The following is a 20524-nucleotide window of genomic DNA, read 5'->3' as shown; positions in this document are numbered from 1 at the left end:
TGCACCAGAGGGCCGCGGCGCCCTTCACAAGTGATCACAATGCAAGTAAAAGCAAAAACCTTTGAATAGCAAGTCAGATAGCTTTTACGCTATAGGCCCACACACACACGGTGCTCGGCGCCACGCCGTTCCTGGTTGCAGGAAGACGGGTTATGTTCAATGTGAAATAATAACATGATAAGCGACCAACCCTTGAACGAAAAATACTTTAAATGCATTGCAATAATAGCAATGAAAGTGGGTAATGGGCTGTAGGGAGGTACAACTGTACATGGCGCAAACATAAAGTTGTTGAGGTGCTTGCTGTGACAGGTCTTCAATGTTTGTAGTTTACGCGGGGGGGGGGGGGGGTGTTCAACCTAATCCAACCATTATTTGTGACCATTCAGCTCAGAACCCACATAAAGAAGGACGAGGATTCCCTGAGATGATTCTCTCGCTTGGAAATAGAGCTTCTTTTCATTAATACTGCTGTACAGTATACGCCTTTATAACCTTAATCTTTAAATCCTCTTTTCTCCATTTTCTATAAAACTACATCTTCTAATGCACCCTTATATAAGAATAAAAAGGGCATGAAACGCATCTTAACTGATATCAGCGGGTGCCAAAAATCGACATTCGCTTTTAACGCGTTTGCTATATCCGGAAAAGTGTGACAGGGGTATTAGTGAGAAAAATAGGGATATTTCCTTGTATCTAAGATTTTATTACAATTTTTTATATGGTGGGATGTTTTGTGAAACAAATGACATACACATAACATGCATCAGATGTGATAACTTGAACATCTTTTAAATCACTGCTCCCAATGGTATACATTACCTTTGAGATGGTCGGATTTGAACAAGCTATATATATATTCATTTTTCGCCTGCATTTTTTTTGTGGATGTTAAGCTGGGTGGTCATATTGTGCTTAATAAAGGGACTGTACAATATTGGTTGAGGTGGGGATTAATCTTTTGAATATTCCTAAGTGAGATAATGAGAAACCTCTTATGAAATATGAAAGAGCATGTAATTTTAAGAAGGATTCAACGTTTATTTGATGAAAATTGGTTTTCAAAGGGCTGAGATAGCCAAAAGGCGATAATATAATAAAAGGCGACAGGCCACTCCTTTAATTAGGATATCTTTGTTTCACCTTGTTTTTGGATATCTCAGCCATTTGAAAGCCGATTTTCATCAAATAAACTTTTGATACCCATTTCTGAATATCTCGCAAAACGTTAAAAGCTAATTCCTCACCTCGACCAGAACTGTACACACTTAAGGCAGGAATATCATAACAGACAAGATGGCTACTGCCTCTCTTAATGGCTACAATAATAATATACATGACGTGTACATTACAAGCAAAAATTGTTGCATAAGACAACTTGATTACAGCTGAAAGTACAAGTATCTCGAAGTAATGACCATACATTTTCACTCAAGTTATTGTATTTTGCACGATAGCCTGGAGTTATTACGCTTACTTTCATCATTGTTGCTTTGCAACAAAATAAGTTTATACACAATGCGTAAAGAAAGTCAAGTGCACGTTTCTCTAGCTGCCTTTCGACTATTATTGACACAGTTGTAGCTACTAATTTATTACTTTTATGCTGACAAGATTAATCATATTATGATAATAAGTGTAACATAACTTTTCAATAATTCAACAAACAATAGCGTGAACAAAAGGATATCCCAGAGTAACGATTGAGGTTTACAACTTCCTGAGTGTTGCACGAATGGCACGAATAGATTCTCGACAACAGTCACTATAAGCTATATATATGTGCGATGATCCTGACATAATCGAAAGACCTAATACACAGTAAATCACCATGCAGCCTTTAATGAACCGAAATATAGCAATCCAATTAATTGCAGGAATAAGCAAGTTAAAAAAAAAATGTCAGAGGAAAAAATAATGGGTGAAAATGCCACATGTAATAATTGGCAGAGGAAAATGTCAAGGGATAACATTTGTTACAAGAAAGCACGTCTTGTCAACAAATTATATGGCGTTTTCCATTCAGTACGGACGTACGCATAAAACGTTATAGTCTTCCTTTCAGGTGTTTTGGCACTCTATCTTCTTGGTGTATGTTCCTTTATTTTTCCCTTTTATCAACTCGTGCGTCTATGGATGATAGTCTACAGGTCTACAGGCGTGAGCCTTTGGCTTAAAGCGTTGGAAACAAGTACGCAACATAGGAAAGAGAGATATAATAAAAAATTGTATCAAAAGAACTAAATTGACATAGTGATATCTTCCCTTTTAATCCAAGTAGAAGTTGTCAGGTTAAAAAAAAAATAGTAATTCGTCGCATACAAGTAACAAAGGCACACGATAATGGAAGTAGTAGCGGAGAAGAACAGAGGAAGAAGATAAGAAAAAGTAGTAAAACTGAAATGGAGGAGAATTAGGAAAGTGTTTTCTTTCCGCATAGTTTTGCCGTCAAGGATGTGGATGTTAATAAACATTAGTACTCTGATTAAGATCAGTCTCTTACCTGTGCATGAACAGCACCCCAATATGTCATATCTAATCAGAAACAATTTTGGTCCAATGTATTCTATTTGTAGAAAAAAAACGGGTAAACTTCATACGGTAACAATGACTCCTCAAGTGGTACTCGTGACTGGATGTGCGTCTGGTATCGGGCTCTGTGCTGCTCGACGTCTCGCACAAGACCCCGATCAACGCTACCTTGTCATCGCTACCGTCATTGCCATGTCAGAAAAGGCCGAGTTAGTGGCCGCCGTTGGGGACGCTATTGATAAGACAATCTTCATCAAGGAGATGAACATGACCAAGGATGAAGACATCACACGAGTAGTTGATGACGTCATTAAAGCTCATGGGCGCATCGATATTCTCAGTGAGCACTTTCTTATTCTGGAGATGTAACTTTTTTTTTGCCAAATTCCAAGTTTTTTGCCTTCATCTCTGTTTCAATACCATTCTTTTACTGAGAGTTTTCCTGCTATTTGAAGCGATAGAACAGTCAGGTGTCTATCTACTCATAGCACTTATCATATGAGTTTTCTCTTTTATTCGAATGACATTTTTTCTTTATTTTCAAGAACCTATTCTGTTTGATCCTTGAATACGCAGCAGAATAGAGAAGTTGGAAGTTCAAATTTTACCCTTGCTCTTTCCTTTTGGTTCGCTTTGTGGAACAGACCTCAATAACTAACAACCGGATCCTTTAATCTCTCTTTTAAACAGGATGAGCAATATCATATTTGCTTTTCACTTTGTTTTGTTTTTATTTTTGTTTGTGTGTTAATTGTTTTTGAATATCTAAAGAGAAAGATGATGCCTTGCAATTGAATCACTTCGGAGGTCATCCCACAAAACCGACACCCACGAGTCATACAGCCAGTTCGACACTGAAAACAGTGAAATGTAGGTCAAGAGTCATACAGCCTATGAGTTCAACACTATAGATGAGAACAGCCCACGAGTTCGACACTAGGAAAAAACAGTCCACGAGTTCGACAGATGCAACACGGTTCTTCATGTGTCGGTATCGTGGGCCTTGTTAGCTTGGTGTCGAACTCATGGCTGTATGACTCGTGAGCTGTATGACTCAATGTGCTGTATGACTCGTGAGCTCTATGACTCGTAGGCTGTATTACTCGTGGGTGTCAGCCTTGTGACATACACCTCTCACTTCGAGTATCCAAAGGTAAGGTAGACGCCATTTGAAGTAAAGCCGAAACTCACTGGCTATAGGCTTATGTGCTCAGTGAAAATTGAGAATGCTTTCCCACGACGTACCTCTCTTCACGGTGATGTATAGATAGATTTGTCAAACTTTTTGATGTTTTCATTCCTCAGTCAATATAGCTGGAATTACTACCTTAGGTGTCCCAGAGCGCGTGTCACGTGCAAGGATAGAGAGCATCTTCAATGTGAACACTATCGGCACGATCCGACTCACCCTGGCCGTACTCCCTCACATGAAGCAGAAAAAGGCGGGAAGAATCATCAGTGTCACCAGCGTTGACGGAGTGATAGGTACGGTAATAGAGTTTTCTCTATGAATTATTGCCAAATTATTTCAGTCAGGTTCATGTCATCTCTTGACAAATTGGTATAAACATCTTACTTCTGATAAATTTATTTCTAAAATACTTCAAGATATGATAATTTTAGGATATTTTTCCCATTTTGCTCCTTCATCATAACTTGATTTATACCTGTAAACTTTCTCCAGGGCCATATCTGATACACCTTTTATAACCTCAAATGTATGACATTGTATACTTATGGCAAGATGGCTGTTTATAGTTACAGCTACGTTACCTCTATTACTGGTGTAAACAGAGTAAACAGAGAAGTAGAGGCAGTTGCGTTGTTTTTCTTGTCGATACCCACATTGCAATATTGCTCTGTACCAGTCAATGCTATACAACGCTCAGTTTACTTTCTATGGTCCCAGATTCTAATGAATTTAATTTACCACTGCCTAGGACGATTTTTGCAAAATCTATATTCTTCTTTGCCGGACCTAAATTCTGGAATTCCCGTGATAGCAACATAAAGGGCGCTCTAAGATTTAATACCTTTACTTTTAAATTAAAGACATTTTTTATTAATTCGTATATCACTGGGACAATGTGTCTCTTTGCTATAACGTTTTTAACTTTTGTGTAGTTTATTTCATAATTGTTATAACATACTATTCACATAATTCATATCTAGGTGAGACTATAGTCTCATGTGCTTTGGCACCGACCCTTGAAATCTTCCTCCTTTCCCTGTCCTCTTTCTGACCTTTGACCTCCTGTCTATTCTTTCCACTCGTATGTTTAAGAGAGCTGCTTCGTTTCTTCATGTGTGTAGTTTCTGTACGTATTTGTTTTTGTTCTCTTTCCCAAGTAGTAAGTCTTATCGTATTGTTTGATTATTACTACAATTTGCTACTCACGAGAACTGCATTCTACAAGCAAGGCTTTTGAGCAGTCCACTCCATTTCCGACTTTTTCTTTATTACGATTCAGTTACAGTTTGCCAATACATTCCTTTATCTAATGGTATGTTTCATTTCATTGGAAACAAATGACGTGTCCTTAAATATCATTTAAAATTTGCTGAAGTCACATTGTACTTTACTTTGTTTATGTGCAAATGTCATATTGCATACTTTCGTCGGAAACGAAATGAATGACGTTAGATAAATATAGGATGTGAGAGCGATTTACTGGAGACAAATGTAATTAGCGACGTATACATAGAGTATTTCACGCGATGAACTTCGCGAATTCTGTCAATTCAGGTAATTTTGTTTTTATCACCATTTCTTTTGGGAATTACTATCCTGATAGGCCTATATACGCGTGTTTTTTGGTCTTTGTAGTTCATTGAAGAGCAACATCTTGAAGAAATTCAACACCTACAAAATTTACACGTATGCAGTGCTTTTCCAATCGTATAAAGTGGATAAAGAAAACAACATGTATATATTTATACATACATATTATATATATATATATATATAATATGTATATATATATATTTGTGTGTGTGTGTGTGTATGTGTGTGTGTGTGTGTGTGTGTGTGTGCACATTTTATGAATACACTTATACCAGTAATACCGTATATCAACTTGCAGGTAAACCTTACAACGAGATCTACTGTGCCTCCAAGTGTGCCGTGGAAGGGTTCTTTGAATCGCTGCTCCCCGCTGTCAAGTCGTTCAATATCAGGTGACAGTCAAGCGAAATTTGTCAGTACAACTCATTTATTCCACCCCAGTTGAGCGGACTAACAATCAGCGGACCAATCATTCAGTGATATGAAGATCAGAACAACAGTTCTGACGGTGGCGTTTCGTTGCGCATTGATTTGTCTATGACATTGAAAATACTTGAATGTTCACGTTATTTATTCTGTTTGTATGTCGTGTATGTGTTTTGTTCTTTCATTTAAAGGATGAGAGAATACTGTAGAAAAACATAATTAAAGGCCGTTATCCACGACAAGCGAAATGCTTATCATTAACCGTCTCCTCCAACTGCATGAAATGTATTACGTACGTCTTATTCACATAATTACATAATTTGTATCTACTGAGCACTCTTGTTAATATTCTAACGTGGTGTAATAAAATTCACTAAGAAAAAACGAAACGAAACTAGTCCAAGTCAAAATCGTAAGTTTTACAAGCAAATCGACTTTCTGACTAAAAATCGGTTAAGAAATGGCCGAGATTACCAATATTGTAAATCACCACATTTTATGATGGGTGTCCTCTCTTAGGCGGTAAGTTCATCTTAATATACATATGGACTGAATGAATGCAGCAATATTAGTAAAACACATCAGTGAAAGTTTGAGAAAAATGAGATAATCCGTTCAAGAAAAATGCATTCTAAAGAAAACTCTACAATATTTCTTTTTGTTTTAAGTACAAATTTCCTCGACTTGACGATAACATATGTTTTAGGATAATTTATTCCCTGTCTTCTGAAAGAGGCTAGTCGAGTGCTCTTCTATTATGCAAGAAAAGTGAAAATATGTTCAATTTTATTTTTATTATCTTTACATGGTTCTACGCATGTGGCATCATACGCTTTATAGTCCTCCCATCCAGCAACGGTGACAATGAAACTTGAAAAATTCATAACCTTTCAACCAGTTGTCAGGTTTTCCCCGAACTTTCACTAAATGTATTCTACCAACATTGATGTATTTACTCAATCATTATGTATATGAAGGTAAACTTGTTCTTTAATCTAGTTGTTGATCAGAAGGTAAGTTACCTTTGTGCACCAGGTGGGTTCCAATGATTCTTATATGATTGGTCAAGCTCTTGACGTTTTGAAGATTTGAATTTAGATTTGATACTTACACTGTATATGCCCACACCAACGTGTCAAGTATACCCCTAGGTAAAAGATTCCTTCGAATATTTTCTAAAAATCCGCATTCTGTTAAGGTATCAATGAATTACTATGTATCTTTGCATGTTCATAAATATTCTTTTCATGTTCATAATAGATATTATCAGGAAACAATGTCTATTTTAGCAATTCCAAACAGTCTTCCGTACAAGATTTTACTACACAACAATGCGTTACTCCGCTATTTGTAATGCTAGGCCTCAATAAAAGATAGGCCGATATCTCCATGCTGGTCAGACTAAGTGGGTTTATTCTCAGCCACGTGATCACGCTCTATAAAATTTCACTGACACAAGTTGGAAAATGAAGGTCACATGTTCACTGTGAACGTCTAACTGACAACCAAATAATCTCTCATGGCATGAACTCTCAGTAGGTCTTCCGAATGACATGTTTTGGATAGTGGTGTATGGAGTGCGTGTTTGTATGTTTGTGTCAGTTGTCATATTATGTTTTAATGCATGTATTATGACAGCATACAGATTGTCAAAATGCATCTTATTGTTTATTTTTCTCTGCATACAGATTTTCAAAATGCATCTTATTGTTTATTTTTCTCTGCATATAGATTGTCAAAATGCATCTCATTGTTTATTTTCTCTGTAGGGTTTCCATGATCGAGCCTAATCAAGTAAAGACAGGGATGGTGTTAGGGGCTTGGATGGAGTTCAAAGCTCAACTCAGTGACAATACCATTCACGACATCGATCGACGTCAGCTACGTTGCCTTGCTGAATCATCGGGAAAGCATCCCGCCTATTCAGCAGACGACGTGGTCGACGTCTTGACGAAGAAGTGCATCGAGGTCGACGAACCGATTTTCAGACACCTGCTTGTTTCTCCAGATTACCAGGAGAAATTGGTCGAAGTCGCCAACGACCTGACTGGGGAGAAGAAGATCGCCTTACTGTGCAAGGACATTGGGGCTTCGTAGACTGTGTCTTTGATTCATGTGCAAGGGTTTTTAATTCATATACGCCTTTTTTGCTACCAGTATATAAGATAAGAGGTCTACGCAGTACTTGATATTTACTCTCCTAAAATCTAATTACGTATACGCTCTATGTCATTATCTTGACTACTACAACGGTAGTATAGTTTGTTTGTCAGTCAGCTGATAGACAATTATTTCATGCGTGGAAACAGTGTAATCTTTATGGTAACGAGAGATCTAGAGCAGCTAGGTACTTTTACAATGATTTTTTTAATGTGTCTGAAGGGTAAAATTTTTAAAATAGATTGACAAAGGAATATGATGCTGAAGACCGCACCATGACGTAATGACAAATTTATTTATAAGAAAAGCTGTTACCAACTCAGTTTAGTTATTATTTTACTTTAACTCACTGCGCATGTGCCATATTCCACTATTTCTTACGAATTTTACATTCTATTTGATTTCGAGAAATATTTCATGTTTTTTCCCAGTTTCAAATGAGAATTATTTTCAATAGCAAATTTTTGTTGATACAAAGTAAAGGGAAAAATATAATGTATACAACAATACTAGATATATACATATACATGTGATACTAATGTTCGAAATAATTGTGTTATTGAAAAAGAGAAGCCCATATAGGTCTAACATAAGACTGTCAGTTTGAGATGGAATTAAACAAGTGTATAAGGTAATATGAATAACGTGTGATATGACGAACCTACTAAAAAGGAAAAGTTTGATGCAGGCTCCATAGTAATACAGTGTAATATCAGCCCTTAGTACAATGTGTCAATGACGAAACTTGAGAGAACAATTAATTTCTGGGACGTAATCTTTGGTAATATTTTGTACGGATGCACAACATACAATGTAATTGCAACTGATGGACAAATTGCCCTATATATCGACGTCGATGTAGGGCAATTTGTCAATCAGTTGCAATGAAAACATCTCGACGTAAGAATTCTATGAATTTAAATACAATGTAATGTTCATAATCAAAGGTTCCATGAAAGTACAAATGCATGTTGATTTGTGTTGATTTATCATGTTTATGATACCCTAAACATCACTTTTGGAGTGAAACGAATATCTAGAAACATTTCATATTTTTTAAAGTAATGTTTCTTCAATTACTTAGATATGCCCATAAAAAATCCTTCCAAACCAATATTCCTGTTGTGACCTCATCTGTCAATCACTGCTAAAGTACTGATACGTTTCAAAAAATACATTGGAATTCACCTTTCCCACGACTCAGCATAACTTGCACGTTTCTGCGATATTAATGTGACTAACAAAAGACATGGAAGGTATTTTAATCACAGATTCTGAATTCCAGAGTAAATAAAGGCCTATATATCAGTTATACGACAAACTGTATTGGCAACCTCTGAATTATACTGGAAAGCAGTTGTGAAATATTAATCTTTGATTTTACACGGACTAAGGGAATCACGCACACAAACATACAGCGCCACACAAAGACACAGCGCCACACAAAAACAGACACATGGAAAACCTGAAAGTTCGCGGTTGGGGACCCGCTACAGCTAGCCATGGACCTACTACACATGGACTAGAAACGAGGGTCTTTCTTTAATTCCATCATCATCTCCGCCACCTGATTATGTGCATCTTAATGAGTACATTCAGGTGGTTGTACAATGACTATTGTGCAATTGTGCATTGGGTTACTGATAAAAGAACCATTTCCCTGAATGCGGTTTTATTTTGTTGAGGAGCCTTTTCAGACTCAACTGCCGTTGTATAAACACCAATGAAAGGGAGCAGCAAATCCTAAACATGACAGTTTTCCTGTCACAAAATTGAAAATTAATGAAGTGGACACTTGTGAACAAGCATGTAACATGACTTAATGATAGGACAAACATGTTATCTACAGTAACTGTCCATGTTTACTCCGGAACAATGTGCGAAAAATGGCAAAAATTAGATTACAATGACAACCAACATGTCAAAACAATTGCTTTCTCTTGTAAAGTACGCGCATTTCGCAAATGAAGTTACTTGAGCGATAATTTCCCAATGTACACGACAACTGCAGATGCATATTTCTTGATTTAAGAGAATTACTATTTTCTGCTCATGTAGTTTTTAGATTTCTCAAAGCGTCGTCATGTTTTTATCCAGGCTGGCTGTCGACGGTGATGACAAGATCAAAGCAGGAAAGCATGTTTAAAATGCTTTTGTGCCACTTTTGACTGAAACAGGTGCATGAACGAGCGATGAAAGTCCACGTGTAGTAGGTCCATGAGCTGAAGCACGCCAGCTGGAGAATGCAGGCGCACGACGATGATTTCTGAGTCGGTGCGGAGGTGAAACAATGACGAACTCGGCGATCAATGGCTGCGTTTATCATCTTTCCTCCGTTTGAAACGGCTTTCAAAAGCCGTTTCCAAAGCCCTTTAGAAACGGCTTCCAAAAAAGTTACGTTTATCAAATCATCGCGAATACGAAATCTCGCCTTGTCACTTCGCAGCTGCATTGCGCAATTTGACCCGAGGAGAAGGGGTCATATACCGTAAATACAGTGCAAAGCCGTTTCAAAACAGCTTTGCGTTTATCTTGCTTCAGAGGGCTTCTAGAAACAGGTTTCTGGAAACCTGTTTCGGAAACCTGCTTCAGAAAGCACAAATTTGCAGCTTTCAAAAAGGCTTTCCGAACTACACCAGCACTGTTCACATCTAAATGCCTTCAACATTCAGCTCGACATCTATCTGTTCTCGTCAGTCAACCGCACCAAATTGTTCACATCTCTGTGATCCTGTTATACCTCAAACTGATTTCTGATGTGCAGCATTAAAAGCAAAAATTGAAAAGGAAAAAAGAAAAAAGCATGGCTATGAAAGACTCTTTATGAAAAAAGAAATGATTTAAAAATGGTTGTCATATACATTGTTAAAGCTATTTTGCGGTCAGATTGATATGTCTGCACGAAATTTTGAACAGCACTGCAACGATATTATCCTAAACACTTTCGTGCATCTTTCTGCAAGATCGATAAAACATAGCTTTGGGTAGTGCACAAAACACTTCTGTGAAACCACTTAGCTATGATACCACAATATATACTATTATTTTGTCATCAACATTTTCATTTTCATTTCATTTCATTTTTTCCATCTCCAACAGAACGTGTATACATTTTTCCTTCCGCATAAAATTTTGATTCATATATACGTCAATATTACAAAATATGATAAACGGAATTTATGGATATACAAATGGTAAGATGAAAAAGAAAAGGCACAAAAAACATTCTGAAGTTCAGAAAATGCAGGAGATGGGGAGGAATGCTGAAGAAGCAAAGCTTGTAGGGTGCATTCCCCCCAAACATATAATAACATCTTATATCATTGATCTTCTACTTAGCACATGAGATTAAATTCACAAAAAGAATTACACAAACTTCAAATAAAAACCTAACTGGCCCTAGACAAACACCCAGACAAATCTACAAACTAAGTCGCTGTCATGCAGAAAATAGAACAGGAAAAGTAAGACAGAAAGATGAAGCAGAACTGATAACACGACTGGAAAATAGAAAGAAAAACAATGTCGATTGTGAGGACGAAGGGTGATGAGTGAACGGAGCCGCTAAGTCATACGTATAAAATGAAAGTGAATATTACGGTACTTTTACTGTTTACAGTCATTAAGAAAGCAACAAATTTCTATCCTATTTAGGTTTTGCGTATATATATATAATGATGACGTTCAAAGGAATTCTTATAAATATCTAAAAATAAATCATTTAACTTGACTTTAAAACATGTACTGACCACACCCATCGTTACACGATTCTATAAGATATCTCACTTTTTTCTCTTTTATACTGTTATACTCTTTATACTGCTATAGATAACGAAGCTAGTGGAGAGAAAACGACAGAATCCACATGATAACTCGATAATGACAATGAAGACTTCGTCCAGATCCGTCTTTCATGTCTATTGCTCATTAGCCCTTCCAAGACGGAGTAATTATCGTCGGCGTAATATAAAGAATATGATCCAAAAATGGGTTATGCCCCATTTTAAACATTTTAGAATAAGTTTATTATCGGATAGAGCAAACTAAAATCTTTCCTGTGATATACCTCACGAGTAAGCCCTACATACCAAGGAATATTCTTGAAGTTTTAATCAAAGATATTCCATTGTTCTTACCATCTACTTTGTTTCTATTGCAAATATATCAAATTAGCAAGATTGGAGTTAACTCAGTTTGCGATGTAAACTTCAAGTTTACCATGACTACGCAGGGACAAGTTTTAACAAACTGACTAAAGGGACAAAAACTGTGTTTGTTAGATTTTTGTTACTCTGTACACTGCAAAAACACCGGTTTTAGATTTAACACCGATCAAGTATCAATAGGGGACCACACCCACATGTGTAGAAAGTATGTTGTGATGGTAGTTGGTGTTGAAAAGTGTTCCCCTGGCACTTCATGGTGTTAATTTGACACTACAGCAGCTGCTGGTGATACTTTTGACACTGTGCTGGTGTTAATTCAACAATGACACCGCATAGTGTTGATTTGATATTGCTGGTGTTAATATCAATGGTAAAACAGCTTCAATAGGAGACCACACCAACTGGTGTTACTGTGGTGTAAATGTGTTCACACCTTTTTTTTCAAAAATCAAGTGCTTTATCGGAAAATTCTTGATCGTCTTGTTGAAGTTCAAGATCACCAACAAAAACAGTAAATAAGAAACTATTAAAAAAATAATTTTATATTTTGAAGTGACACGCGGAGGTGTTGATCTTACACCACAAATGAGCACCGAAAATTTAACACCAGCTCGGTGTTTCATAATTAACACCGGACTTTTTGCAGTGAAGCACTGAAACAGTCTGTTCGTGCTATAAAAGTAACAGAAAACGTTACTCCAGTACGGGAGATTTCATGTATGACATTTCGTTCGCGATGATGGCGTCCTTTTTGCTACGACTTGGGGGAACATGAAACTATCTCCTTGGAATGTATTTGCAGTTTCACATGCGACCGATTATGTTGTACATTGTAATTATACTGATTTTCTTTTCATTTCATTTCATTTCATTTATTTCCATCATTCAACAAGAATAAAAAAATCACATCCATATATAACCAAGTTGGTTCTATAGAATGAAGTCACAATACCACAATACAGGTCCAGTATTCCGTAGTGAAAATTAAGGCTTATCATTTAAAAAGACCTTCGGTGAAACTGACAACATGATCTGGTACAATAAATGTGAACATCAGCATTAATCACACACATTTACATAAAATATGGAGGAAGAGTTTTTGAATGATCACGTTGCATCCACGTAGCAATTTGCATCTTTTGTATATCCATTAACTGCAGAGTTTTGAATGATTTGAATAATTCAAATGTGGGGGCTTGATATGTCGCTTATTTTTTGTTCATCCTCTTTTGGAGATTCCAGTGTGTGCCTCGGTGACAAAGGAAGTCTCCCAAATTGATGCTCAATGAAATCTTAACTCTTCTACACATGTGATAAAACTATCTACATAGCCCCAATCATTTTCCGCAGTGCGGCGATTGACTTTTCCCCCGTCAGGTCGGCAACGGCTTCTCCAATCGCCTCCTTGTCCTCCGCGGAAACAACCAGGTGTCTGAAAATCGGGTCGTCGACCTCAACGCACTTCTTCATCAAGACGTCGACCACGTCGTCGACTGAAAGGCCGGGTATACTTGAAAGTGAGTCGATAAGGCATCTTAGTTGACGTCTATCTATGTCGTGCATGTCATCTTTATTGCTCAGGGCGTTGAGTTCGGACGAAGCCCACTTCACCAGTCCAGTTTCCACCTTAGTAGGTTCGATCAAGCACACCCTGAAGTAAAATCAACAATACATACAATTTAGACTGAACGTGTCAATCTGTTCGAAAAAAACACACAAAAAAACCACACACAAACACCACACACAAAACCACACACAAAAAACACACCAAAAAAAAAAACACAAAAAAAAGAAACACATACAAAAAACCCCACACAGACACACACACACACACACACACACAGATGTATATAGAATGTATGTTTTCATACTCCGAAAGGGGTCGATAGAATGAAGTTCAAGTTCAAGTTCAGGTTCAAGTTCATACGTCACACAAGATTGAACGAAGATCGAAATGATGTTCCCTGCAAAGAGACAAGGAGAACTGTTGTCAGATATAGAAATCCTCCACTTACCCCAGAATTCAAAATATTTTGGAGTACTTACAGATTATAGCACTCGCACCACGTTTTGTGTATTTCTTAAAACCTCGTTATCATTTCCAAGCTAAAGGTTCTTCTACCCCATGCAACTTTATTTTATCATAAAATGCCTTAGTTCTCCCGTATATAGGACTTATTTTTATAGTTAATGGGTAAATTTTGGTTGGAAAAATTGAATTCTAGTTTAAATTACAAAAGAGAGTTATATGCATTTGTCATTATGTTCAGGTACACTCGTGATCAACTTCCACCATTGTTTGATAGCATGGTGAGATTAAATACTTCTCTTGATTCGTACCCTACTCCCGGACCCTACTCGCGTACCAGCGGAAACTTCCATTTTATATATCCCAAATTATTAGTAACACAAATCTGTCAGAAATCGGTTCTGAACATTTGGAATATCTTCCCGATACCATAAGGTCTTGTTCATTTACTCCTTAAAAGCTACACTTGAATACAATAATATACTCCCTACTCTTTGAACTGAAAATAGTACATGCCTATAACCTTTCTTTTTTTTCCATTTTGTATTTATCACTCAACTACCAGCCTGCACCCACACCTGCATCTGCCTTGATTACACAAATTCCTAAAAGAGAGTTGAGTTGCCGAAAATTATTTTATGATACCCAATCCTTTTCAAGCTTATAACCCCTCAGATTGTTTCCTGCTATTATCCCTCATATTTATATACTCGAGAAATACCTACTACGTATCTATATACTATGACATGTATTGTATATGGTTATTGCACAATGCCATCGCTTGTGCTTCTCTATTATTTTGTGTAATAGTTTGTTACCATTTTAATCATTGCATTTGTTATTTTTGAGCCCTTGAAATTTTGATTGAATTTACATTTGAGTGAATGCAGAAAACAAACCAAAGCAAACCCAAAACCATGACCTTGTGACCTTAGTTTTACAGAAAACACTCTCCCGATGAAGTTCAGTATAATAATACTATAGTAAAAGTATAGTAAGATTATCAACTCGAGGAATACTTAGTCAAGAATCAAACTTACAAAGTTGCAGAACTGTGCAATTAATTAGTGGGACTCAAAGAGCCGATAGATCTATGTCACATGCATTGAAAATTGTTCAGACATTCCATCCATTTCTAATTTATTTTCCATCTCCAATACATAAACATAAAACATTTATTTTCAACTGAAAACGAATGCATATATTGATATCAAGGTTCAATAGGCGAAATTCATAGGTATGCTTGAGATAAGGTAAAAAACACGAAAAAAATATTTATAGTTCATGAATATGCTGGAGATGAGAAGGGATGCTAAAAAAAGTTAGATTAAAGAGAAAGTTTTTGCCGCTCTTTATACCTGATGTTGAATGACTTGACAGTGGAGAGTAGTGATTCAAAGAATCCTTCCAAGGCAAACTTGGAGGCGCAGTAGAAGTCGTAGTAAGGTATACCTGAAATTTAATGAGACAGTAGAATGTGCAGGTGCCGCAGAATGTTTGGTTTTTTTTTTCAGGGTTGGGGAGGGGGCCGCGGGACAGGGGGGGGGGGGGGGGAGGGGGAGTCAACGTTACTGTTACTGCATCCTCCGCGCTTAGAGGGAACTATGTAAGGATGGAACATTGTTTTTCTTTGCCGCCTGACCTCTGGACTGCCGCTTAAAACCCTCCCCAAAACTAAACAGACTCCAAAAGAAAGAGAAAAATATTCCCTATCCACAGAATCACACCAAACACGACGAAAATCGGATAAGAAATAAAGAACATTATGACATTTTGAAATTTTACATTTTTTCGGAGAACATTTTTTTTACCAGTCCTTATGAATATGAATAAGAGAGTTGATGCCATCCATCACAATTTGTAATATATTTGTATTGTTATGAATGAAATCAGGGAAAATAATTACTTTTAGCAAATACAAGCAAAAAATGTTCCAATACCAAGATATACCAGAGTTATCATTCGTTCTTCTTTTGTTTTAGGTGGTTTTAAGACAAGTTTGATAATCATACAGCCAAAATATGACATATTTGTCATTTCTCTATATGGAATTAATAAGGAATTGTGAGAGCATGCGAGTGTGCACCATCTTGTCCTTCACTTTGCCTCCGTTTAGTTCAGTTTCATTTATTTTCCATCCGACATCCAAGAAATAGTACAACAAAATACAAAGTGTAGATATTTCACCATCACAGTATGGTTAGTTTGAAAAAAAAAACACATAACGAAATATGAATGGTGAAGTATATGATAAGATATGATATGTAGAACAAAGTAGAATAACTATATTAAGAACATCAATGCATACTTTGAAATGTTTACAGAAAAGGATGGATAATTGCGATCTACTAAAAGGCAAGGCTTGTAATTATGTGGATCACTCAAAATGTAATACGTCACTAAACATCATCATTTTAAACAATAATCATTAAGCGGAAATAAAAGGAAAAATTCTGACAAGTTCAGTTCAACTGTGGTCCAAACAACTTAAGGACTCCATGGGATTAAAATCTACGTCAAATGTACAATTCAGCGAAGTTTGGTGGGTTGTATTGAAGTGAGGTCCTCTTCGGAGAAAGGGGCAATTCAAAAGAGATTAACGAGACAAAATGGAGAGTTGACGAAATATGGAAGTGAAGACCACGATTGTGTGTTAAAAGCATTTCAATAATACCAAACTTGCACTGCCCTCAAAACAGTTTATATCCTATTCAACTGCTAATTCAAAGCCCTATGATGTGAAATGTATTTCCATGTGAAATATATCACTTTCAATTATCTACATATGGTATTCTGTATTTTGAGGGAGCTTGTTAAAAAAAAACTGCGTTATATTTAATCCCATACAACATTCTATGTGTAATTTTTTACATAAACCTTCAATTTTGTAATATTGTACATAATTTTTCCATTGACGTGTGTGTATAAACGTTGATTATGTAAATGTTTGTGAAATAAATTGAATTGAATTAAACTGAATAGAATTGAATTGAATTGAGTTAAGATAGTAGTGTATCATAAACTCAGATGTTCATAAATTCTAATATCAAGAGACCACACGTTCGGATGAAGATCTTTGGTAATAATTCATGCGGGAAACTATATTCCCCTACCTTGCTTTCCCGCTATACTGGAGACACTGATGATTTTTCCCGCCTTTTTCTGCTTCATGTGAGGAAGTACCGCCTGAGTTACTCGGATCGTGCCGATAGTGTTCACGTTAAAGATGGTCTCGATCCTGCCACGTGGCACGTGTTCTGGGATACCCAAGACAGCAATTCCCGCTATGTTGACTGAAAAATGGGGAGATCAACAGTACTAGTATGTGAACATGCAAATCATCATAGCAGAAACTTTTCAGTGTCAAATAGACAGCACATGAAACTGGCTTACGTATCGCAATTCAACTCAAACGTCCATACTGCATTTGTACGTAATAAAAGCAAATGGATCCCATCACCTCATTGCTTAACACACTCACTCTCTCTCCTATTACTCTTAAAACTCATCAGCACTTTCAAGCGAATGCTTGAAAACGTGGCAGCCCATTAAACCTATCTATTGTTATACATATTCAATTCAGCAGAATGGAGAAGAAAAAACAATTGTAAATTATGATTATGATGAAAGGGTGATAATGAAAACAAAAATGTTTTTCGAGCAAGATTATAGAACTAGTTGAATGCTTTAGATATACACAAATTAGACATCCCCAGAAATTTGACATGCATAAGACAAAATCATGATCTGCAATCCTTTATAGGTTGTTGAGCTTACAGTGAGGTTAGATAAGAAAACAATCAATTGAACCATTGGGATATTGACAGTCAACTGTGAGTAATAACTGGTGAAATGCTGTTCGGTTTTATAGCAGTGTCAGGAGGTGTATGTAAAACCGAGTTGCAGGTGGATCTGTGGTTGGGTTGTTCAGTATATGTGAGTTTGATTGATGAAATTGTAGCTACCACATCATTACCACTCAGAAGGTAACAGAACAGAAATGGGTCTCTGTAAAGGTATTCAAATATGCAGAGACATGCTCCTTTTCTGCTGGAGGCACACCCTCTACGGTTGTAATGCATTACGCGATTCACCAATCCTATAGCAGAGGTCATATTTCTTATTTGAATTTTTAAACATCATAAATGTGTTTTTGATGATATTTGCCCCTACATCATATGGGAAATTGCAAATTTAAGGGGTAGAAAGCTTCTCAAAGAGACACTTTTGATAATGATGCCTTTTGTAGTTTTTTCAAAAATAAATCTTGCAGTTTTGCATAGATGCAGGCAGTTATCCTTGACTAAGGGGTTGTCATCATCAACTTATTGCCTACAAAGTACTGTAAAGCACGTTTATTTATCAAACAGATTAACTTGATGTAGTTTGAGCATTTTCAGTGGTAGCCCAAACAAAGAAATACATTAAAATGACACAAATCATTCAAAGTTGTGTGATACTGATGACTACTATGTACTAAGATGTAGTACCACAAGAACATGATAAGAAAACAAATTGTAGTTAAGTAGAGTTGGGGGGGGGGTAGAGGGGGAGGGGTAAGGGGAAGACGAGGGGGGGGGGTGTGTAGGGGAGGGAAGGGAGGGATTTTACAGAATAGATCAACATGAACCAGCAGAGCTTGTACTGGATGAATATTTCCCATTGGCTTGTGTGCATTGCGTGCATTCTCTATAGGCAGTAATGCAAAAATGGTATTACGCAGCATTGACGAAGAGAAAAACAAAACAAATCAAAATTGTTCGTTTTCCTGACGACAAATACTATACTACTTTAACTGCAGACTTATGTTAATCTTTTCAGAAGAGTAAACTTGTTACTAATATGCAGTTTAACAGTTGTGGAGAAAGTGCTCACTTAGAATATCGATGCGTCCGTGAGTTTGAATGACGTCATCAACTACTCGTGTGATGTCTTCATCCTTGGTGACGTCCATCTCCTTGATGAAGATTGTCTTATCAATAGCGTCCCCAACGGCGGCAACTAACTCGGCCTTTTCTGTCATGGCAATGACGGTAGCGATGACAAGGTAGCGTTGATCGGGGTCTTGTACGAGACGTCGAGCAGCACAGAGCCCGATACCAGACGAACATCCGGTCACGAGTACTACTTGAGCAGCCATGGTAACCAAACGAAATTCGCCCAGTTCCTTGTACAAACTGAATACATGAAATATATATATATATATATATATATATATATATATATATATATATATATATGTGTGTGTGTGTGTGTGTGTATATATACCTGAACAGACAAGTATTATTGGGGAATTCTTCACGAAAAGGTAAGATATCAAATATAATAATAATATGATAGCGTTTGAGATCGACAGATCACCTGTATATTAACCATTTCCCGTCTGTTATTATCATTTTACTGCAATGCTGGGTTACATTGATTTTGTTTTGCAACTTTTTATTTCCTATGTATTCTACTATTACTAAGTCTTCTCCTCTTCATCCTTCTCGTAATCTGTTTTTCTTCTCTTCTTCTGGGTTTGCTTCTATCTATACTATCCCTTCTACTACTGCTACTACTACTACTACTACTACTACTACTACTACTACTACTATAGGCCTACTACACTTTCCCATTATACAACTACTTCTACTATCGTTATTTTCTCCCCTTTGACGATGTCTACGTAGATGTAAGGGAGATAGTGATTTATAATTCTCTTTACACGTATTACGCGCCCATCCAATGCCAACGTGCAGAAAATGGGGAGAGGAAAGGCCCGTACGTACAAACCTTATTTCTTTTTCGGATCAACGAGCCTTCGGGACAAAAAAAAAAGAAAGCTTTTCTCTTTTTTGGTCGTTTTCGGATTAACGAACCTTCGCAAGTAACGAATAACGAACTGCAACCACATAGGCGAACTAATATATTCTCACCCGTTAGCAGTATAGTCGAGAATCCAACGGCACAAAGTAGCAGTGCGATCTTGTGTCTGTGTACTCCGTCAGTTGTGCCTTTGACAGCGAGATAATCAGAATGTTCTCGGCAAAATCCTTATCTAATTTCAGCCGACCTCAATAACCTCTCGTCTACTGAACATCACGAACTTGTAGCCAGATAGGGGAGGTTTAAAGTCTATGTATACTTAAGACACGTGACATCTTTGTTATTTGGTTATTATTTCATGCGAAGTCGTGAAATGATAGTTATTATACCTGTGTATGCAAAAAAAAAAGAAAAGAAAAAAGAATGGCAGTCCTTGAAGCGAACATTTTCATAGATCTTATTTTAAAAATCAAACTTTACATATCTACTTGATTAAAATCCTACTTGTCATTTGTCTATGTTTCAAACGAGTTCAGTGATCTAATACACGAAGTACCATATTTTCCTCATGTCACTCGTTGCACGTTCTAACACGAACACAATCATACACACTAA

General features: G+C 36.8%; 2 protein-coding genes across 2 annotated transcripts; one reads left to right on the top strand and one right to left on the bottom strand.

Moving 5' to 3' along the window:
- The first annotated feature begins 2610 nt into the window (after positions 1 to 2610).
- On the top strand, positions 2611 to 7843 carry LOC139712857 (retinol dehydrogenase 8-like). Its single transcript, XM_071624644.1, has 4 exons — positions 2611 to 2875; positions 3841 to 4020; positions 5619 to 5712; positions 7516 to 7843. The coding sequence occupies exons 1-4, from the start codon at positions 2611 to 2613 to the stop codon at positions 7841 to 7843; spliced, it is 867 nt and encodes a 288-aa protein (XP_071480745.1).
- Positions 7844 to 13395: 5552 nt separating this feature from the next.
- Positions 13396 to 19241, bottom strand: LOC139712847 (retinol dehydrogenase 8-like). Its single transcript, XM_071624637.1, has 4 exons — positions 18977 to 19241; positions 17215 to 17394; positions 15460 to 15553; positions 13396 to 13723 (listed from the first exon to the last, which is right to left on the bottom strand). The coding sequence occupies exons 1-4, from the start codon at positions 19239 to 19241 to the stop codon at positions 13396 to 13398; spliced, it is 867 nt and encodes a 288-aa protein (XP_071480738.1).
- Positions 19242 to 20524: the final 1283 nt, after the last annotated feature.

This window comes from Diadema antillarum, unplaced genomic scaffold, assembly GCF_040938485.1.
Source record: "Diadema antillarum isolate AM-2024a unplaced genomic scaffold, OU_Dant_1.0 scf00000042, whole genome shotgun sequence".
In the NCBI taxonomy this organism is placed as follows: domain Eukaryota; kingdom Metazoa; phylum Echinodermata; class Echinoidea; order Diadematoida; family Diadematidae; genus Diadema; species Diadema antillarum.
Note: the sequence above shows the minus strand (reverse complement) of the source record. Positions and strands in the feature narration are given on the sequence as shown.